At 48.9% G+C, this 23,164-nt stretch overlaps 1 protein-coding gene across 1 annotated transcript in view; it reads left to right on the top strand.

Moving 5' to 3' along the window:
• The window catches only part of PTPRT (protein tyrosine phosphatase receptor type T), a 937,772-nt gene that overhangs the window by 904,622 nt on the left and 9,986 nt on the right, over window positions 1–23,164 (top strand). Inside the window, exons 23-28 of the mRNA XM_058679424.1 lie at window positions 2,578–2,694; window positions 6,177–6,331; window positions 8,977–9,112; window positions 10,162–10,311; window positions 11,670–11,843; window positions 14,950–15,081. Coding sequence (XP_058535407.1) covers window positions 2,578–2,694; window positions 6,177–6,331; window positions 8,977–9,112; window positions 10,162–10,311; window positions 11,670–11,843; window positions 14,950–15,081 — 864 coding nt within the window. The remainder of the gene's footprint in view (window positions 1–2,577; window positions 2,695–6,176; window positions 6,332–8,976; window positions 9,113–10,161; window positions 10,312–11,669; window positions 11,844–14,949; window positions 15,082–23,164) is intronic.

Genomic DNA, 23,164 nt, shown 5'->3' on the forward strand with positions numbered 1-23,164 from the left:
GCACCAGCTTGGGCCATAAGAACCAGTTGTCTTTGCTGACCCCCCTCTTATGGTTCCAGCCAGTACAACTGAAGCCATGTCTCTGTCCCCGAAAAGTTCATGGATTCTGCCCCATGGTGTTCTCCACTCTCCCTCAGACTTGGAAAACAAAGCTCTTTCTCATTGCTGGGTTCTTCCCTGGCATCCAGACATGCACAGTCCCATCCATGTAAATAAATAAATAAAAACACCAAGTATTCTCTTGTCCCCACTTTTCTACCAAGCTTGGAAGACTGACACAAAGGCTCTGTTCCTTCACACCTCCCCCACCCATTCTCTTCTCTCTCCAAGCAGCTGCACCCCCATTCCATCATTAGCATGGCTGGCATCCCTCACGCTGACAAAGCCAGCCATCACTCTTTCTTCTCACCGTGTTCCGCCTTTCAGCAGCATCTGACCCTTTTTGTCCTGTCCTTCCATCCCTGACCTCTTCCTCTTGATGTCCTTCAGGGCTTAGGCCTTGTTCTCCCTCTCTGATCTATCTCTACTCTCTCCTAAGTCATCCTTAACTGCTGTTAAGGCTTAGAAATGGGATAGTTAGGCCCAGCTTGCTTTTGCCTGCTTGGTTCACTGTGGTGTGCGGGTGGCAGGGCTACCGGGTTGTAAAGGCAAGGCGGACAACCACCCTAATGAAACGTATTGTATGGAGCTAACTGAAGAGGGGGGCAGGTACAATTTTGTTTGGCCAAGAACCAGATACTCCATAAAGCTAAGGCATCTAAGCTCCTGTGAACATAAGGAAGGAGATTTTCGAGCTGTTGTAATCCAGCAAAGGGTGTGGAAATCTCATGACCTAATAGGATTTGAGGGCTACGGTGACTTTATCCTGAGTCCTCTCTCAGAGCCTCCATTGCCCAGCTTTACAGATGAGGAAACAGGTTCGAAGGCAAGTGCCCACCCTGAGTCCCCGGCCAGAACCCGGTTCATAAAGTCTGACCCTTAGTTCTCGTCCCAGTACTCAGAATTGCTCCACTGAGCCTCGACCCAGGCCGCAGCTGCTTCAGACATTAGCAGCCAGCCCGGCCTATGGAATTTACCACAACAGAAACACATTCCCTTGATGAATAGGCCACGAGCCTAAATTGCATTTGTGGGGGAGATAAATCTTAGTGGAATTTTCTGCTGGCGGCCAAACGTGATGCCAAGCAGTGCCTGGGTGTTGCTGAATGGCTCTCGTATCCCACGTGTAAAGCGATTATTCAGCCATCCCTTTATTGACCATTGGCCTCGGAACCATTTTCTTAGCTTCTGTGTGTTTTAGCTTCCTCATCTGTAAAACACGGGAGTAGGACTATCCACTTTGTAAGGTTCAAAACGATGCTAAGGAATGAAGACATGTGACGTGTTGGCAGAATCGTGAGTAAGCAGTGTGAGGCACGGTAGGCATCAGGGGATGTTAGCCACGGTTGTGAAAAAGAAGTCGAGGCCCGGAAGCCACACAGTTACTGAGCGTTGAGGACGCAGCAATGAGACAGTTTGCCTCCCATCCTTGTGGTGCTAGACCAGTGTTTCCCTAAGTAGGTTCCATGGGCTGCTAGCCTGCAGGATGCTCAGTGAGAAGAGGGTTCCATGGTTAAATACGTTTGGGAAATGCTGTGTCCTCCACGCCCCTTTGGGAGAGTCCTAACACACGCTAGCAGTAGCACGCTTGAACTGAGCAGTCCCATAGCAGAGCAGCCGCAGCCCACTTGACATTGTTTAACTCAGCATTTCCCAAACTCATTTGACCACAAAACCTTTTTTGTTTGTTTCTTTTTTTTTTTTTTTTACCTAACACCTACTAGCACCCAGCGGGACACACTGTGGGAAATGCCACTGTAGGCCGTGCGGCGTCCCCCGGAATGGTAATAATGCTTTTGTTCTTCTAAGGGGAAAACCGTGATCTCTTTTCCTCCATGGAATGTGCTGTACCTAGTCCGGTGTGGGAGTGGCTGTTCACTGCGTCTGTATGCACTGCCAGGGCAGAGGGAAAGTCAAGGTTTTCCCCTTGAGCCCAGAACCTTCCATTCTTGGTCCAGCTAAGAGCCCTTGTCCTTCCAGCCCTCCCAGTGCCCACTTCTTAATAATATCCCTCTTCCAACCACTTCTCCTTCCTCCTCCTCACTGGTTCCAACCTTTTTTTAATTCTTGTCCCCACTTATAAAAAGGGGACACAGCCAAAGATAGAATGCTGACCACATGTGACCTTGGATAAGTTGCCCAAAGTTCCAAGCAAGTTTTACTTCCATCTGTAAAATGGGGATGATAACACCCTCCTATCTCACTTGGTTCCTTTGATTCATGAAATGCTCTTGAAAATGTTAAGAACTGCAAAGGAAAATAGTACTTTGTTTCCAGTGGCTCTGAGCCTCTGGGAGTGAGTTTGGCTATGTACCCTTTGCCAGTCCCTGGCCAGCTGACAACCCCATGGGCTGCAATGCCACCAAAGTTGCCCTGGGAATTGTTGGAACAGAAAGGCCATAGATGATGCAGCTGCTTCCACTCCGTCCCCCAGGCACACATCCTCACGCCTGGCCTTTCTTTCTTACCTGCTGGCAGGTGAAGTGCGTACGGTACTGGCCGGATGACACGGAGGTCTACGGAGACATTAAAGTCACCCTGATTGAAACAGAGCCCCTAGCAGAATACATCATCCGCACCTTCACGGTTCAGAAGGTAAGCCTTCCTGTGGCCAGGGGCGGCCACAGGTTGAGTGGTTGCTCCGTTCACTCAGCAGTCACAGGGACTCGGTGTTGGCTCCATGTCCAGCATGCCACACCTGGCACCATGGACAGAGAAAGGAGTGCTGAATTCAGAAGTAGCTCCTGCCACAAAGGATCTTGTACCTAGTGGGACAAAGTATTCAACAGTCAAATCAATGGAGCAGTGATGCATTGTGTGACAAGCCACAATGCTAGGAATGGAGACAGATACCCACAGGAGTGTGAGACAGAGAGGAACTCCCAGAAGAGGAGCATTTGGGTAGAACGTGAATGGCAAGAAGGTGCCATGCCAGGGAGTGGGTACAGGAGAAAGACTGTCTCCGAGCACAGGAAAGATGGAAGAGTGCTCTTGCCACACACAAGGGCCTGTGGTACTCTGGAGGGATTTATGCCCTCGTGATGTTTCTCGACATCTGGACTCTTGTTCAGGAAGGCAGGCTGGAACTGGTAATATGGTGTGCAGAGAACAAGGGAGCTGACAAACACCCCACAGTGCACAGCCCAGCACAGACACAACAATAAAGGTGTAACCAGAACCTGAGAAATGCTGGTCTGGACGTTCAAAGCAAGCCAAGGTTGCAGGAGCTTGATGAGTAAGAATTAAATCATAAATAATTGTATTATTTTTAGACAAATGTCTGTGTAATCATTGGATCATTACTATTACAGTGACAGCTAACATTTGCTTATTAAGCCAGGAGCTGTTCTCGATGCTTTGCACAGATTAGCTCATTGACTCTTCGCGCGAAGCCTTCATTGTACCTGTTTGGAAGATGTCATTATTAGCCCCATTTTGCCGATAAAGAAACTGAGACATAGAAAGTTTAAGAGCATCATCCCTCGTTGCCCAGCTGCAGGGTGGTAGAGCCAGACCCTGAAGTCTGTTGCCGCCCTTGACTCCAGCACACTTGCCATTTACCAACCCTTACGCTATGTGACCAGACGGCTTGAAGATGCAGAAACCCTGGGAGCTGAAATGTGTCACCATCTGTGTCCTTGGGACTTGGACCTGTGCTTTTCAAGGTTCAAAGCAGGCAGCCATGCAGAAAGGCTTTCCTGGAGGGATGGTGTGGTCCACAGGGCACACCCTTCCTCTCCAACCCCTGCTCTGACAGTGGGCAGACGCATGAGGAAGTAGGCAAGCTCCGTCCAGCAAAGGGAGGGAAAGCAGTGGGTGCTTGGGTGTTGTCCTAGGTCAAGTGCCTGGGAAGCAGGATTCCTTGCAGGGGAATCTCTCAGAAGAAACTGATAAATGAGAGGAAGAAATGGAGAGAAAAGCAGAGGGAGAAGAGGTGAGGAGTGTTGAGTAAGGCCAGGGGCTCAGGTTGAGGTCAGCTAGACACTCACAGCTCTCCCCGTAAGGCCAGGCAGCCAGGCTTTGGGAGCTGCCGCCGGCAGCGCATGCTCACAAGTTAGAATCCTGACTCCAGCTGTCCTCTTGGTTTTCTTTCAACCCATCACAAGGGAAAACTGTCCACAGAGAGAAGGCCTGTGACGACCTTGAGGGTCTAGGAGGCTTAGCTCAGCTTAGCTAGCCTCTCTGGCATACAGGCAGGCAAACCCTGCCTGGGGACTTCAGCTAGGGAGCCAGAAATAATAAACAGGAAGTGCTGTCTGCCCTTGAAGACAGCACAGTCCCACCAGGGAGCGGGGGATCCTTGATAAACAGCCGCAGTGGCAAGCACTTCAGGCTAGGCTGGGAAGGAGGAGGGAAAGGGGTGCCTCTACACCCCGGAGCTGCCTTTCCTTCCCCGGCCTCAGCTCCTCCACAGCCGCCTCAGCCCCAGCCTTTCTTCTCTTCCTCCTAAGGAACGCTGCGCCTTGTCTTGCTCCTGGCTCAGATTGAGTTTCCTGGAGGAGGAGTCTGCAGGAGCAAGCCCTTGAGTGCCCTGTATCGCACCGGCAGGTGCCCAGCCTCAGCTGGAGCCCTGCTTTAGTCTGATCTCTCCTGCAGCCCTGGAGCTTCATTTGCACTGCCCGCTGGGCCAGTCTTGATACAAAGGGTCTCTTTGTATCCCCAGAAGAGACACCTATCACTAGGACTCAGCTGTGCCCACACAGCATCCTGGGCAAGCTGGGCAACAGACAAAGCCACGTGGTCACTCCCACTCTCCTGTCAGTCCCTGAAGGCCACCTGTGCCCCCTGTCATGTGCAGCTTTCTGAAGATGATCTTACTCCTTTGGGAGTAAGTCCAGAGGTGGGATCCAGTTCCTTCCAGGATCCAGCACCTGCCCTCCTGCCACAGTCCAGCTTCCCTTTCATCTGCAGTTACCCAGGGGCTCTATGATTCTCTGCATGCCCCACGCTTGGCCCTATCCCATGCCCTCCTTGCCCACAAAGCCTTGGTGCAATTCCATTTCTGCCCTGGGTGCTATCCATGTCCCTGTGCAGGACAGTGATGAAAGCACAGGCTGTGGAGCCAGCTAGCCAAGGTGCAGACTGAAACTTTCATAACTTTCCAGGTGCGTGTGGCCCTGAGCCTCTTACTTAACCTTGCTTAGACCCAGTTTGCCCGTCCGTAACATGGGGATAGCAACACTAAGATAGGAGGATTAAATGCACACACGAAGTATTCAGAGTGGTGACTGGTATGCCACTAATGTTTGATAAATGTCAGCTGCTATTATTTCAGAAACTCCTCCAGGAAGCCTCGTCTGATTTCTCCCCCTCTTCACCACCACCAAGCTAGGCTAGCTGATCGAGATGCACTTTAGCAGTTCTCCACTTAGAAGTCCGCCTCCCCCATGAGGCCGTAAGATGTGCAGGGGCAAGGCTGTGGCTCTACCTCCCCAAGGCTGAGTGCATGGGAGCCTTGGCGATTACTTTTAACTGGCAGAATGAACAATCAAATAGGCTATTCCCATTCAGTGCTCTGTCTGCAGGGGAAGCCCAAGCAGGCAAAAAGTAGGTAAAAGAAACTGTGCACACCACGGCTCAAAGGTCAGACCTGGCTGCGGCGTTCCACAGTCGGAAACCCACCCTCTGGTTTGGAGTGTGTGTAGGTGAGATGCCGAGAGGGGAGGGCCACTGCTCAGAGCCCCTGGCCCTACTACATCCTTCAGTTGGAGAAGTTCTGCACCTACCTGGGTTCATCTCTCGAGTCCCACTGCAATCCATTTGAACTGGGCTGCTGAACACCCCTCCCCATACCTGCCCCAGGGGTCCTCTGAACAAAGACCACAGATGCTCTGTTGCCTTTTCAAGCATTGAGGGAGTGCATTGGTGCCCTAAATGCCCTGAGAAGTCCTGTGACGTGTGAGCCGTTTTCATTTCCACTAGTTCTGCATTTCCCACTGGCCAATCACAGCAGCATATTAGCTTCATCAGGGCCCTGCCTACCCTGGGCAGCGGGTGCACTGCCCCCTTGCTCAGTACTGGTGGGTTGCATGAGGGCAGGCAGCAGCTGGAAGAACAAAGACCCCTTCTCTCCTCAGAAAGGCTACCATGAGATCCGGGAGCTCCGCCTGTTCCACTTCACCAGCTGGCCTGACCACGGCGTCCCCTGCTATGCCACTGGCCTTCTGGGCTTCGTTCGCCAAGTCAAGTTCCTCAACCCTCCAGAAGCTGGACCCATAGTGGTCCACTGCAGGTGAGTCAGAGCCCCGCCCCCCCCACCAGCCCACACACACTTGGGCAGGTCTGCCTCTGGGTGAGGGAGATACTAGCTTTATTTTTTAAGTCTCCCCTGCCTGTGTCACCTATGCCCAGCCACATTCAATTAGACCAGGCTTCAAGGCCTCACAAAACAATCCTAAGAGTAGCTGTCATAGTAAAATTGTATAATTACATATGATGTGTGGTGGGTGCTGCCGGCATCTGTCACATCTGCCTTGTCGGTGTTACCAACGGAATTTCCTTCTCATCCACACTGAGAGGTAGGCGCTGATCTCATTCCTATTACACAGATGAGAAAACTGAGGTGCTGAGAGGGGCAGTGCAGGTGTGAAATACCAGAGAGAGGCTAGTGAGCCCTCTCTTCACCAGGCATGCACCATGGTCTCCTCCATGTTGACGGCAGGGTACTGTGGCCGAAGCAGGCTTCTCTGGACTCATGTGGAACAGCGGTTGCTGGCCTTCAGGGTCCTTAATACAGACTCCATGAACAGCACGGGGTCTGGCCACACTATGGAAAGGGTGCATTTTAAGCTCTGACCTGGAAAGTCACCTTGAAAGTCAGTGGTATGTCTTTCAATCTTCCTAAATGGAGATGAAGCAACATGTCAAGACCATGAGGAATCGGAGAAGGGTGTTTGGCTAGAGCTGAAGGCCAGTGGCCTGAGCTGTCCCTCTCTCCCCACCTCCCTCCCAGGCCCTCTCTTCTCCATTGTGACCTTGGGCCCGCCTATCTTTTCAGACTCTGCATGCTCAAATTAACTCCTCCATCTCCTGGCAGCATCCACTGCTGGCAAGGGACCAGGAGCATCTCGGAGCCTGCTCCTTTCCCACAGTGATAGATGTACAATCTCATTACCCCAATGAGACAGTGGAGGGTAGTAGGGAATGCTCATCCCACCCCAGACCTTCCTGGTATATAGTATATATTCTCTGCTTTATGTCACATAGCACCCAAGGTCAAGGAACATTAGCCCCCATGGTCTGCATCCCACAGAGCCACTGAAGCAAAGGTAAGGAAGAGAGGGAGACACTAGGCAATGGTTCTTAGGCCTTCCACTGTGTCCAGGCTGTGCCAGAGGACTGCACATCTCCGTAACAAGCCAAAGCATCCAGCAAAGCATCCAGCAGAGCGGTGTCTGTGCTGGACTACTCTGAAGATTGAGTAGCTGGGCTAATGTATACTAAATGCTTAAGAGCATCCCTGGCAGAGAGTAAGCACTTAGAGATACCATGGTTCTCTGCATCTTCATGCTGTCCTCCCCCTCCAACTGCTAATTGCTTAGAAGGAGCCGTGTCTTACTCACCGTCATGTTTCTACTCCTAATCTGGGCACCTGGTACACACCTAGATGCTTAATAAATTGCCATTGGCTCTAAGTGGCAACTATTGGGAACTTACTATGTAACTAGGCTTGGGGCTCAAAGGTTGACATGCATTGAGCTTTTAAAAATGCAGGCCCATGCCTTGGGTGTGTGGGATGTCATTAATCCTTAGTGTTCTGATTTGAGACAGGTTAGTTTAGTGTTACTGGTGCCGTTCTATGGATGAGAGTGGTGGAAAGCAGAGATTAGGTCACTTATTCAAAGGCACTTAAGTGGCAAGTTATAGAACCAGGATTAAATACCATGTGATGTTAGAACATACAGCCCAGTTCTCAGGAGGCCCCTGCAAGGAAGCAGGTTATACTTGTCAGAAAACTCAACCTGGTGAGCAGACATCAGGAAACCAGTGGTGGATCCAGGGTCGCAAACATGTAGGGTTGAGGATGAGACGTTGAAGACGAGATGGGTGAGTGGCCCCTGGTCTTCCCTGCCAGACACAGCTCACCTGTTCCTTCCCTTTTGGTGAGGTCTGGGATATGTGGTGGATAGAGGTGTTTTGAGGCAAAACAAGTCGGCATTCATTCAGACAGAACCATGGCAACTGTATATTGTTGAAATATGCTCATGCTGATTTTATTTGGTTTTGCTTTTTTAAGATTTATTTTTATTTACTTATTTTTATTGGAAAGTCAGATATATAGAGAGAAAGATGTTCTGTCCGTTGATTCACTCACCAACTTGCCAAACGGCCACAGCTGAGTCAACCCGAAGCCAGCAGCTTCCGTCAGATGAGAACATTGCATGCACACACGTTGTGTAAGTGTGTGCTGTGTGCTATAGATAGTAAGAAAGGAAGTGTGAAATCACACACTCTGGAGGCAGACAGCCTTGGGTAAGTTTTAGCTCTACCACTGGCCAGCTAATTGTGTGGGTTTAGGCAAAATTAGCTCTGTGTGTACCTCTGTTTTCTCACCTGTGGAGTAGAATGAGGAATTTCCCAACTAAAGGGAAACGTATAGGTAAGATATGTAGTGCTTACAAAGTGCCAGGCATTGTTCTAATTGCTCTACAAAAGTGTTTGCTAAATATGCCAAAATATCCCCAAAAGGCAAACATTACTTTTCCATTTCACAAAATTGGAGAGCTGGGGCTCCAAGATTAGCTGCTTTTCTAGACTCTCCCAGTGCAGTGGGACTCCGTTGTGTCTGACTTCAGCAGTCTACTGCCTGTTGCTCAGGGAGCTCAGAAACAGAGCCGCGTGGGAGGGGTCTCTCCAAGGCCACACCCTGTCTTCCAGTGCTGGAGCTGGGAGGACTGGCTGCTTCATAGCCATCGACACTATGCTTGACATGGCTGAAAACGAAGGAGTGGTGGACATCTTCAACTGTGTGCGTGAGCTCCGGGCCCAGAGGGTCAACCTTGTGCAGACAGAGGTGAGTCCTAAGATGCATGAGCCATCCTGCAGGCCTAGCCAGTGAGAAGAAGGTAGAGCAGAGAGAAGCATGGCGGGACCATCCCACAGAAAGGGAACAGGGTGAGGGAGAAATAGGACGAAGTGAACACACGACTTAGTAGCAGCTAGGATGTCCCAGCCAACCCTGAGACTGTAGGATGATGAATGGTGCTCAGTTCCCCGCCGCTGAAGTCATCCAAGCAGCAAGTGAGAACTTTGGGGAAATTTTTAAATAATATGCCTATTTGGGTGAAAAGTAGAATTATTGATTGCCTTCTGTATGCCAAGCATTGATTCAGTCACAGCAGGGAATGCTTACAGTTACTGGGTACTCAAATGAGCAAAGCACTGTGAGTGCCAAGAAAGAATTCACACCCCTGCTTGCCAGGGACAGACAGACCTTCAGCATCTCTGCCCAGTTAGTAAGCCCAGGACCCAAGGACAAAGGAAGGCAGTTCATCCTGTGGTGGCACACTTACATGGAGTCCTCTGGGGCCTGATCCTTCTGGAGAACTTTGAGAGACAGTATGGAAATTATGGCTCCCAGGTATCCCATCTAAGAGGAGAGAGCACTTCGGTTTTACTCCCAGTCCTGTCTCTCATTGCTTGAGGCCTGCTTACTCTCCCATTAGCTTCTCGACCTTGCTGGTTCATCCTCCATACAGCCCGGATCTTCTCCTGAGACCAGCAAGAAAGCCCTGAGCAGGGAATTGAAGGTACTGGCTGCAAAGCAGGTAAAGGTGAAAGCTGAGGGATGTGGGAAGACACCCATAACACCTCCTGCAGCCTGTCTGGAAGTTTCTCATTTTTGTCAGTAACTACAAGCAACAATCTCACAATAGCTCAGTTTGTCACCATGAAACAGATGCTTGCACTTCAGGTCACAGGATCAAAATAAATCCTAAGGAGTCTTCAAACAAACCATACACACTGTGTTTATAGTTGCAAAATGCAGTGCAAATGGTGAACTCTCAGGCCACAATGCTAACCAGGTACCGTATCCTCTCCCTCGCCCCCCGTGCTTCCCAGGAGCAGTATGTGTTTGTGCACGATGCCATCCTGGAAGCATGCCTGTGTGGCAACACTGCCATCCCTGTGTGCGAGTTCCGCTCCCTCTACTACAACATCAGCAGGCTGGACCCCCAGACCAACTCCAGCCAAATCAAAGATGAATTTCAGGTATGAGCAAATCTCTATCTTGGTCTCTATTGTAGTTTTGGCTATTGTAACAGACTTCCACAAACTGGAAATAGGTTACCACATTTCCAAAGGCTTTGCAAGTCGAAGATGAAGTTGCTTACAGATTCAGGGTCTTGGGAGGACGTGCTTCTCGGCTTGTGAATGAGCCACTCCTCGTGGTCTCTGTGGCAGAAAGAGAGGAAACCACCTCTCCTGTGTTCCTGTACAGACATTCACCCTGTGCCCCCTATACACACCCCTCCAAACCCATCATACTGGGAATTAGATTTCCATGTATGACTTGAGGGGATGCAAATAATCTATAATAGTGACCCAACCAAACCACCATGGTCCTGGGGTCTTCAGGAATATGTGCTTCCAATGTTTACAGCTCTTGGCAGTGGCAGATTCCACTCCAGAACATGAAATGCAGAGCCACCAGCAATCCTAACCAAGGACACTTGGTTATAATTATGACTAAGTTTGTGAATGGAGCTGTGATTCAGTTCTAGTCCGGACTGTGGTCAGAGGCAAGCAGCTACACACAAGTGTGAGTTTCATGCTCTTGTCCACAGGGGGACCAGGTTTCCCTAGGATTTGCTCAGATCCTTACCACTCTGAGTGCAGTTCATTTACCAGCAGCATGAGCCTCACCTGGGAGCCTGCTAGAACTGTGGACTCATACCTGCCGAGAGCCTGCCAGGTCACAAGGTCTCAGGTGATTACATCCACTAAGAGACCACCACCCAAGAGCACAGCTCAGGTCTTGCAAAGGCCACCTTGGTGCCCAGAGGGTCAGAATTGTGGCAACTTGGGGTGAATAGCCCTGTGAGTCACTCACTGGGTAAAGAAAAGCCAGTACCCAACCCTTCATTCCAAGATCTCTCCCGTAATGGGCAACAGGAGCTGAAAACCATGGTTTGTTTCAAGTTCATGGTCAAATGAACACTGAGTCCATGGTTCGGTGGCATGTTACCCCAGCCAGACCAGTACTTCAACACTCCTGTAAGCAAAGAGGTGTTTCTGGTTTAGAGCAGAGACAGAATGCTTAAAGGGTAGAGGAAATGGGGTCCATTGTACCCTGCGTCTAGTCAATTGCCCAGACTTAGTAGAGTCTGCCCCTCAAGGCTCCTTCATCCATCCTGGGCAGCTCCTCTAAGAATCCTTTCCTAAGAAGAATGCTGGTAAATCATTGTTCTCACTCTGCAACACTTCAGGGGATGCTCAGCATTCCTTAGAGTTTTCCTACTCGTGCCCCCAGCACTCCCCCAAGCTAGCACAGTCTTTAATGTATCCCTGCCGCCTCTGCTCAGGCTATGCTCCCCAAGCAGTCCCTGATCTATCTTCGTGTCCCACAGACCCTCAACATTGTAACACCCCGTGTCCGGCCTGAGGATTGCAGCATCGGACTCCTGCCCCGGAACCACGATAAGAATCGCAGCATGGATGTGCTGCCTCTGGACCGCTGCCTGCCCTTCCTCATTTCAGTGGATGGAGAATCCAGCAACTACATCAACGCGGCCCTGATGGATGTAAGCAGAAAGTCCCTGGCTGGCACCCCAGGCAAAGTTTCTTCCAGCAGAGGGGGTGGCTACACACCAGGACTCTGATTCCCCCAGCTTCTAACATGTTGGTCCCAAGAATCTTTGATCCCCTCAGGGCACTGGTCCAAATCTAGATAACAAGCTGTGCTCTTGGCTCCTTTGCTCCCATAATGAGCCTGGAAGCAACAAACCAAAAGCTTAACGAGGTTCCCATAGCAGCACAGTAAGGCTATAGGTCTGTCCAGCATCCCTACCTCCAGCCTGCAGTTCAGTACCAGAAGAAGGCTATTCCACATTTTGACCTAAGCCCTGAAAACTCAAGATGGTACAGACACAGGCTCTGTCCTTTAGGAGCTCCCCTGTAGGTTCCATGTAACTGCTGTGCATCTTCCTGGCCATCCTGATAGGGGCTCCTGCTCCTTTCTTGACATTGTGTCCAGGAGGGCACTGTATGCTGCTGTAGTCCAAGACTCAGGTCACATTCCTGCTCCCAGAGGGTCTGTGTTTCTGCCCTTTCCACCACCACCCCGCCCACCCCCGTTCCGGTTGTCACCAGGAACTAACTGTGGACCATTTAATTCCATCCATAGACTTTTCAGAGAGGAAACAGAGACTAGAGAAAGAGACTGATCAAGGTTATCCAAAGAGCCAGTAGCAAAACTCAAACACACAGCACTGAGGATAGAATCCATTTCTTGAGTAAGAGGCAAATATCTCATGTTTCCAGGCTCAAGGTCAGCAACAGCATTGCCTAATGGAGGACAAGCTTTCCCAGGCCCCTTACCCATGTATGTCTGAGCTCATGGACCATCCTAGCCCATGTGGCCCTCCCATCAGGACAGACAGGACCATGGAGTGATCTCTTCCAGAGTTAAGGCCAACTACTTACTTGACATCTGATCCTCTTAAAAATTTCCCCCTTCCTTCAGAGGTCCTAGAAATTAGAAGCAAGTAGAATCCTGGAGCTCAGTACCTGTCTCTGCATTTCAGAGGTCTGTCCCTGTCCTCCCTGCAAACCCAGATTCTATAGGGAGCATCAGGAAGTCTTGCCTTGGTCCTGTGAAATAGCTGTAGGTGTGAAAAAGAACTTAGCAATTACCTTACAGTCCCCCAAGTTCATCCTGTGCGCATGTCGTGGTATGATTGGGAGCACACCCACACACCCACACACCCACTTCCTCCTAGCTTTGCCCTCTCCTTGTCCTAGCACCCTCTCACTTCCTTCTCCATCCAAGCAAGGATCAAACCAGTCCCTGGCCTCTGCTTTGGTGAGATGCTGCCTGGAGTCCGATGGCTTCTGCCAGCTCTGATACTGACTGTATTCTCTTTCTCCACCGGGCATTTCTCCTGTGAGCCATCACTGGGGCCTGTGCCTTTCTTATATTAGAAAAAAAGTCCTTATCTGTATTCCAGCTCAGTCTGTGCATTATCTGGTAACCATAGCAGCTTTGCTTCGAGCAGAAAAATATAAAGTCCTCTGGGTTAATTTTTAATGTTTCCCCTGGTAAAGGATGATGTTATCCATGAAATGGATTGCTGGCTGATCCCTGAAAGCCGGCAGGAGCACGGATCACGAACATATTTCCAGATAAGGCTTTGTCAGGCATGCTGGCCTAATAGAGCATTTATCACAGAGACAGAGGAAAAGGGAAAAAAAAACGAACATTCGCTGAGTGTTGGCCATGTTGGGCCCTGGGCTGTACCATCTCATTTTGCATTTGGGTATGATTATCCCCATTTTCTGGATGATGTATTGAGAATCAGGGTATTTCTATCACCTTTTCAAAGTCAACGAGCTCAGAAAGGGTGAAGCCAGCAATGTGAGCTCCAAGCATTTTGATTCTTCAAGCCTAGTCTTTTCCTTGACTGGGAATGGCTCAAAGATCTACTGTCTACAACTAAAGAGCTTGGCTTTTCTGAAACTAATGGGCCTGCCCGCCCAGGTCTCTCTTCTGACCCTTCCACTGGCCAGGAGATGGGAACTTCCAGGGCACGCACAACATCCACTTTCACAAGACATCGCCCTGTTGTCCAGGTCTACACCCTTCTTTCCTAACTTCCTTTTGCTCCCACTGTAAACAGCTGTTACTCCCACAGCAACCATCTCCCAATGAAATGTATTGAGAACATGGGCTATGGAGAAGTTCTCTCATCTTTCCAACACCTTCCCACAGGGAGCTGTCCAAGAGGGGAGCTTCCATACCTGCACAGCTTCCCTACCTGTAACACAGGACTGAAGTGATTTGGTTTCCACTAAAGGAGTGTGTATCAGCCATGGCGCTGATTCCAAAGATCATACTCTGTCAGGTACATTTCTGTCCTACTGGCTGGCTTACTGTGTGGCTCCTGTTTGCTGTTCTTCCCGCAGGCAAATCTCATGCAAAGCTTCCCTTTGCATGATTCCTAATTTCCAAATAAGGAAGCAAGCTTTCGAGACTTCTAGTAACTTACCTGCTGTAACACCTACTATTTCCCCTCAAAAGGCACTCTGTACAAATGGCGTTTGAATGAATCGAGGTTTGAGTGGCCACACAAATGCAAGTGGCCAAGATGGCTTTGAATACCAGGCTCCTCTAACTCCAATATCTCGGTACCTCCCTCTGATGCATTTTCTACAGAACACAGTGCCCACTTTGCTCCAGACCAGCTCAGTACTCACTCCAGCCTCAGTATCCTGAGGTGAGAGTCCTGCAGTGTAAGAGCCTCCAGAGGCTGGCTGGAGTCCTCACCCAGCACTGTGAAGAATCCCTTCTATCCAAAGGTGTCTTGGCCAGCAGGATAGCAGATCTGTCTCTAGAATCTTTCATTTTGCATATTATAATGATTATTTGCTGAGCACCAAGACATAAATAATTGATTTGGATGATCCATGACTGACACTTCCATAATGAAATGTCTTAGTTTCAGGGGAAAGTATGCTCATTATGAGAAGGTCCCCTTTGCTGCCCAGAGTACCAAGAGCTTACAGAATGTGCAGGTGCTTTGTGAAACTTGGCAGGCTGGGGGGTTTCTGACAGCAATCTGGGCCTCCTCCTCTTCATCAGGGTGTCACTGACAGATGTGTATTTCATGAAGTCTCTCATTTCTTTGTCAGAGCCACAAGCAGCCTGCTGCCTTCGTGGTCACCCAGCACCCTCTACCCAACACCGTGGCAGACTTCTGGAGGCTGGTGTTCGACTACAACTGCTCCTCTGTGGTGATGCTGAATGAGATGGACACTGCCCAGGTAGGAGGCAGCTCCCGGCTGCCCTAAGTGGGCAAGACAGGTTCAGGAAGCCATGCTTTAGAACTGGCGGGAAATGCCATAGTAGGCCCTACCTGGCCATGCACGAGGCTGACATACTTCTGCTGCCTGCAAAGGCCAAGAGTGTCCTGCTGCACCCTGCACCTTGAGAGCAACAGCAGGGACTCCCACCACCTCCAGGATCTGTGCAGCTCCCCCAGGACCAGTCTCTGTCTCATTCCCCAGGCACTCGTTAGGGCTTGGTGCATATCCCGCAGAGCAAGCAGAACCCCAAGATGGACTCCCCGCCACACACTGCATGCCTGTAGTCCTGAAGAACATCCTGATGCCCGGCCCACCTGCCCACCCTGAGTACTCTGCATCTCACCCTGCACAGACAGCTTGGGACTTGAAACCTGGAGACTGTCTGCTCACCTCTCCACCAAGTCCCACCTTCCTCACCGTTGAGTCTTCTGTCTGCCATAGTGTCATGCCTTGCCCCACCCCCAAACCTGGTGCTGCATCATGAACCCACAACATGAATAGGGACTCTGAAAAAAATGTCCTTTCATTGCCTTGAAGAAAACTCAAGGTAACTCAGCACACTTCCATATTAGTTCTGGCCTTGTGATAAAATTTTTAAAAATAAATCTGAACCATAGACTCAGCCCTCCAGAGCTCACAGTCCAGCTACAGACAGATGAGCAACTTTCCCACCTCATGTGGCAGCGCTGTAATAGAGGTCAACGACAAAGCGCGGTGTTGGCCGGGAACAGGGTGGAATTAATTCTGCCCAGAGGGTGAAAGATGACTTCAGGAAGGTGACTTTGGCCTTGAAGGAAGAAGGCAGAAATTTGGGAGTCTGAGGGATGAATGCACTGGGAAAAGGCTCTCCAGGTCGAGGGAATGGCCGGGGCAAAGGCACACTGGGTGAAAGTGAGCAGCTTCAGTTCCAGTGAAGACAGGGCTTGGAGGTATGTCCAGAGGAACACAGGAAATCTAGAAAATACAACTGGGCCCGACTCTGCCAGGCTGAGGGGCTTGGGCCTTGAACTGCCTTGGTTTGTAAGGCAGAATTCCTCTATATACAGAAAGGCTTTTACTGCAGGGCATCAAGCAGGCATCACCCGAGCTGCCTGTGCAGAAGCAGGCAAGGCTCGGGGTCCCATCCAGACTGTCCCCCATCTTCTCTTGGTGTTCCAAAGGGAGGAGGTCCCTCTGGGTCCCTAGGAGCACAATTAGAAAATACTGCACAGGGAGGAGAGATTGTGGGTGGTTTAACAGTGCAGTTCCCCAGCCCTTCAAGATGTCTTTTTATTATCTTTATTTGAAAGGCAGACACTTAACTGAGACAGGAGCGATCTCCAATTGCTGGTTCATTCCCCAAATACCTACAGTGGTCATAGCTTTGATTTGTATCATCATCTTAGCTTGCGGGACCACCACATGGGCCTGCAGAGTTTTTTATTTTGTCTATTTAAAAGACAAGCAGAGTACACTAAGCCTTCACCCACAGTACCAGTATCTCATAGACACACTGGTTCATGTCCTTTTATCACACTTTCCAAGAAACTGTGTTGAGAACACTTCCAATTCATCTCCCTGCTTAAGGTCTGGGATAATAGGAAAAGATGATCAGGTCCTCGGGCCCCTGCACCCACATGGGAGACCACGAGGGTGCTCCTGGCTTCGGATTGGCTCAACTTCAGCCAGTGCAGATGTTTGGGCAGTGAACCAGCTGATGGAAGATCTGTCTCTCCTTCTTCAAATAAAGAAAATCTTACCAAAAAAATCAGACTTTCCAACCTACTAATTTACTCCCCAAATACCTGTAACAGCCAGGAGCCCAGAGACTCAAGTACATGATGGCTCATCTAATTGAGCCATCACCTGCTGCCAACCAGGATGTGTGTTAGTAGGAAGCTAGAATAGGAAGCAGAGCTAGCTGTCACAGACAAGCACTCTGATACAGGATGCAGGCATCCCAAGTGATTTCCTAATCTCTACACCAAATACCTACCCCCAAGTTCCTTGTAAAAAGCCAGACTAGATACTGGTGAAGAGAAAAGTTAGAGGACCAGGACATTGGTGAGGAGAGTGTTGCAAGCATGTAGAAGCCAAAGAGCAAGATCTGAGCTGAGGAAGCAGCCAGGAGATAAGAGAATTCAAATTGGATCTGAAACCATTTCCCCAGCTGCAGTACACAGTTGCTCGTGATGGCAGGGTGCCTCATCTGGGTGACAGGGTGCTTGTGGATACTCCTAGAAAATAGAGGAGAGGTAGGAGGCAGTTGAAGGTGCCTGGGGGTATACCATGGCAAATAGGAAAAGTGGGGCTGGGGGCAGATGAAGGAGCATCTTAGTAGGAAATGAAACTGAGTACAAGTTGGGATGTGCTTGGGAGACAGGTAGGAGAGACTCCCACTATTCATTCAAACTGTGTTTATGGAGTGTCTGCTCTGGCTGCTTGCTGAAAGCTAGCATCAGTGAACAACACAGAGTAAAGTAGGAAATTCATCCCTCATGCACATTCCGTTCTAACATGGGGACAGAATAAACACTGATGCACTCAATTGTGCACTAGAAGATGTATGGGAAAAGTCAAATAATGGCAGCATAGTGACCAACAGAAGGCTGGACAGGGGGCACAGGATGCGACTGCAGCAGGGTGGTCAAAGCAGGCTCCATGGAAGAAAACTTGAACACAGACAAGAGGAAGGTGTGTCCCAGACAGAAGGAAAACCTTCACCAGCCAGGCCAGTGTGGGGAGAGTCATAGAGGGTGAAGTCAGAGTTAAACAAGCGCCAAGTCTTGGAAGTCATGGAACAAACTTAGTGTTCTACATTGCCAGAAATAGACATTGACACATGTTAAGCAGAAGAGTGACACGATATCACAATATTAAGAAAAGCATACGTCCATCTGCTGTGCTGGGTAAGGATGGCTTGTGGAAAGAGGCAGGATGGTGAGAGTGGAGGTAGAACAGAGAGGAAGCCACTGCCATTATCCAGGGGGCGATAGTAACTTGAACCTCAGCAGCTGCAAAGGGTCCCTCCTCAAGGTTGAGCCAACAACCTATTGTGACAGAAATAAGGAATCCAGGATGATGCTGCAGCTTGATTCCAATTGATGCGACTTCTGAAACTGAGGCTACTATAAAAAACAATTCCCAGCCAACAGAGAGCTCTGCAGAATTCCCTAAAGAGTTTTAGAATCAGAAACGTGACCACCCTATTTGCCTGCAAAAGTAACACAGTGGGCTCAGATTCATGATGCTAACCGTGAATTGGAGACCATGAAAGCCTCTTTGCCCCCTTTACCCCGACAATTCTACTTTTTGAAGCTGGAGCTCAGATACACAGGAGATGTTTCAAAGAATCTTACTTTAGGACATATCAAAAGCAAGACTTAAGGTCATTGGCAATAGATTCCCTTTTCAGAGTGGGTCTGGATAAGTGAGGGCTCTTGGAGCCCCAAATGTTAGTCCAGGCTTTGAGATCCATTCTGTAACTGCAGAAGCATCAGGCTCCAACGTGCCCTGAGGTTGGCTGCCATATGCAGCTGGCACGCATCCCCTTAAGTCGACAGATAAATAGAGCACTTATTGATATAAATATCATCACCGCAGCAGCTGGGTGCCTTGCGAAAATAAACAATGACACAGCGTGAACATCAGAAAAGCTGCCCTTGGCACCTGGAGGGGCAGTTCTTTGAAGTGACATCAGCCCTTGTCTGCCAGCATGTTCACGCCAGAGCAGCCCAGCACAGGGACGGGTCCGCCATCGGGTCTGAGCTTTGCTAGATTGCCCTGGAGAGATCAGTGCCACCTCCCACGGCTGGACTGCAGGGCTCATGTTGGAAGCTGTGCAGAGCTCTCTGTGAACTGCAGCCAGACAAGGACAAAGAGAATGCAAGTTCTCAGCTTCATTTTCTTGCACTGCTGGCCAAATGTGCCTCTGCTCAGCTTCATTCAATCAACCATCCCCAGCCACAAGTGTCCTTCCACCCTCCACAGTCACTGCTGTTCAAAGATAATTATGACCAATGGGGGCTCCAAATGAAGATTTTCCAACCCTCTGCATTCAACCTTAGAGATTTTTCCAACTCTTTAGGGTTCAAAAACCCTGTTGTCAGATTAGCGAGGCCAAAATAATCCTACAAACATAACATCCAGTAAGTAGTAACACAGTTTTCCAGACCCAGCAGAAAGCAGCTTTTCCACTGTGTCCAACAGCACTGGGTATAGGCCCCGTGGATATACCAGTGTTCACATGGAGGAAACAGCAGAAAATGACTGTCCTTGTGGTTCTGCGACACTCACCATGTTTTTCAGAAATCTTGAAAGATCCTCCATATGCTTTAGAACAATGGCCCTCCAAGTGTATGTACAACCTAACCTGAACCTGTTATTTCCCAATAGAAAAAACACATACTTTCAGATATGTTGAGGTTAAAGATCATAGGATATAAATTATCTTGGGCTATCCAAATGTTTACTGCAAGAGTCCTCAGAAAAAGGAAGCAGGTAGATCGTAGATTACAGTATGAACAATACAGTAGAAATTGGAGAGATGCAGGCACAGTGTACAGAATACAGACCACCTCTAGAAGGTGGACTTGGCAAGGAAGGAATTGTCTCTTTGGAGGCTCCAGGAAGGAAGGGATTTCTGTCCATGTCTTAACCTTTGATTTGCATTTCAGATTTTTGACCTCAGAACTTCAAAATGACAGATCTTTGGTTGTTTTATGTTACCAAGTTTGTGCTCAGAATTGTTCCAGCAGCCATGGACATGAATACTAATTTCTGAAACCAGAAATTTAGACCCAAGATAATAAGCATCACAGCCAGGGAAGAGTGTAAGACTGAAGTGATGGGAAAAGACAGAATCAGCGCTCAGTGTTGGAATGGAAAGTGATTTGAGTTGGAAAAACCCGTGTTGTACCCATTGCCAAAATTGGAGCCCTGAGGGAGCAAGAGGTGGAGAGCCAAGGAGGAAATCCAGGTGACTCCACCTGCTTAGGCGTCCTGCTGACTTAGAGGGAGGCCCTTCCAAGACCAAGGCGCCTCCTTCATTCACTTATCAGCATACAAATATATTATGAACCTGCAATTTGGCAGGCATCCCTCAAGGGGACATAGTACAAAAGAGGCACAAGAATCTCCCCATTCCCAAGAAAAAATCACTCTGTTTAAGTAAACTACTCCTTTTCTTTAAGTCTGTCTTTAGCAGCAAGCAGGATGAAACCATCTGTAGTGGAATCATCTCAACCAGGCCTTTGTATGACAGGAAGAAGCTGGCCACAAAGAAGAGACAGTGTCCAGGGATGGGTCCCATTGCCCTCAAGCCACAGAAGAATCCAGCAACTGATGACCACCCCAGGCCTCCCTTGGTGGCCTCCCATAAGTGCTAGTGTACCTGCTTCCCTTGTCCGCAGAGCTGGCTTGCTAAACTGACTTGCTTGGAGGGTGCCCCGCATCTCTTCTTATGTTCCTGGTGACTAATTCTAGGAAGCACCCTCTGCCTTGCTTAAGCCTTTTACAATCCAGGTATCCTCCAAACCCTTCCAGTATTTCCCACGTCTTCCTTCTTGGAGTCACTATTGAGACAAATTCCCAAACTCTATTGACTGATGAACAAAGAATTAATTTTCTTGCATGTTTTCATGCACCTACCCATCCCAGTGAACTTCTGATCTCCAGGTCATACCCACAACTGACACAGTGAGAGGCTCTGATTCTAGCTCAAGGTCAGACTTGCTGTCTTTCAGTGTGGGACCACAGCATGATCCGCTCCTTGTCCCTGACTTCCAAAAGCTTTGGAGAGACAATATTTGCTTGCTAACTTTACAGACCCTACTGTGGAGACCACCAAGTTCATTTTGCAGGTCCAGAAGCAAAGGCCCAAGGCAGCAATGTCTCTGAGGCCACACAGCCCATCACTGACTTTTGCCCAGAGGCTCCTGCCAGACAGGGTAAAGATTTCTACTTCTGTTTAACAACAAGATTTCCAAGTGCCAATGCCTGAAATCACTGATCTGTTGGCATGTGGGCAAAGAGGTTTTCTTCCTCCTTTGAGTCAGACATGAACCCATAGCTTGCCTCAAAGTTCAGTTGCCGAGTTCTGAAGCTCCCACTGTGAAAAGACAGAGCTTAAACAATGCAAAGTCAGGTGGAAAGGTGAGGATGAGTGCCAGAATAATAGGAAGGTTGACATATTCCCATGGAAGAGAAAGCTTCTAGAAGAGATGCAAGTCCCTCTCCCTTCCAAGAGAAACTCAAGGGTGATATTTCAGAGATGTCTTTTCCTGTCATTGTGCCTGCAGGGTAAATAGCAAGCACTGATATCCCCATTTTTATCTTGGCTTGTGCTAACATGCTGGCAAAACAAACAGAATACCCAACTTTGTCTCAGCCATGCTCTAGTCTGACTTTGCTATGTCTTGGTCCTCACTGGAACGAAGCAGCAACAGTGGAGTAAGAAGTCTGGCTCAGAGACCTGAGCCCAAGGTTTAGACTGGCCCTTTACTGGCTGTGTTACCCACAGCCAATTTCTTTTCCAGATCTCAAGGTTATCTTCCAATAGATTTTTATCATCCAGATGTCATCTCCATTGACTCTGGCTTTAAAAATTTATGTCAAATGGCTCTGCCACCTTTCCCCTATCCTGTGGCAAAGCCCAGGATTTGTGGGAATCACAAGGGGAGTCCTATTCTCACATTAACCTCCAAGTCTCAGCTGATGTGTCTGTGGACAATGTTGGTTTCATATCCCAGCAATGCTCATGACTCAGGCTGAATACAATACCCCTTCATTCCCAGCCAGCAGCACACCTTTCTCCCTACCCTGCTGCCCAAAATCTTTTCTGCCCACCTTCCTCGTTTCTCTCCTGCCTTCTCGGCCAGGCTACCTCTTCCCTCCAAGTTGTTGCCTCCTTCAGCTGTCTTCCTTTGTGCCTCTTGCTGAAACCTGCCACAAACCTTGTCTCCCACTCCATCAGGTATTTCCCTGAGTTCCCTGAGCCTTCTTTGCTAGAAACAAATCCTGATGAGGCTGCTCTGAAGTTCCCCCAGCACACGGAACTGCCTCCCCACTTCATGGGGCTTCTGACAGAGTTAGTTAAGGAGATGTGCATCTGAGCTTTACTGACTGACTGCCCCTCTTACTCTTTCTGCCCCCTCTTTTCTACTAGCCCTCACCCCATATTGTTAGAGCCCATTATAGATGTCTGGCTCTATAGAGGATCTGTTTAAAGAAATTTCATAATCACCAATAAAAGCCAATTCCAGCAACTTACTTAAAAATACTAGTTCACTTCACTTTTAAGTGACCTGAGATTAATTCACCACCTATCTTCAAAAATCACAAGCACCTTGGTAGGTAAAGGCCTTCATTTAAAAAAATTATTTACATATTTATTTTCATTTAATTTTTAAAATTTCTATTATAGAATTTCATAGGCTCTGGGATTTCCTTTACCTCTTCCCCAAATTCCCTCCCCTGCCCGCTGAGTTCCTCTATATTATTACGATAGTATAGTCCTTCATAAGCATCATAAGTCCATCATTCTGCTATTTAAGTGTATCCTGACATGCAGGTATGGACAATGGAGGCCCTCATTTCTGAGACGATGGTATTCATTGCCATTTCCCTTATAGCCACAGTGCACTGGCATACACTTTGAAATCATTTATTCCAGGAATAGGCCTATTAAACTCATCAAGAGCATGTTTATTCCAGCAACTAGCAAGCTTTCTGTTTCCATCAGCAAGAAAAAGATGTTTAATGAGGGACGCTACCTCTGCATTTGTTACATTTCACGCATGAACTTGCACTCCCGAAGGACATCTTTTCATGGCCCAAACAGCAACAGTGATCACTAGGTGGAATAATGTGTGCCAGCTGTTTCATGGCTGTCTACACAGACATCATGACTTTGGCTTGGCTCAACTTGTCCTGACAATGAGCAGCAAAGGGATTTCTGCTCTTCTGGAAGATGCACAACCATTCCTAAATCATCAGCAACAACTGGGCTGACTTACCTCACACACAGTACTTACACACACACACACACACCCCCAAATGCTGG

This window comes from Ochotona princeps, chromosome 22, assembly GCF_030435755.1.
Source record: "Ochotona princeps isolate mOchPri1 chromosome 22, mOchPri1.hap1, whole genome shotgun sequence".
Taxonomy (NCBI): domain Eukaryota; kingdom Metazoa; phylum Chordata; class Mammalia; order Lagomorpha; family Ochotonidae; genus Ochotona; species Ochotona princeps.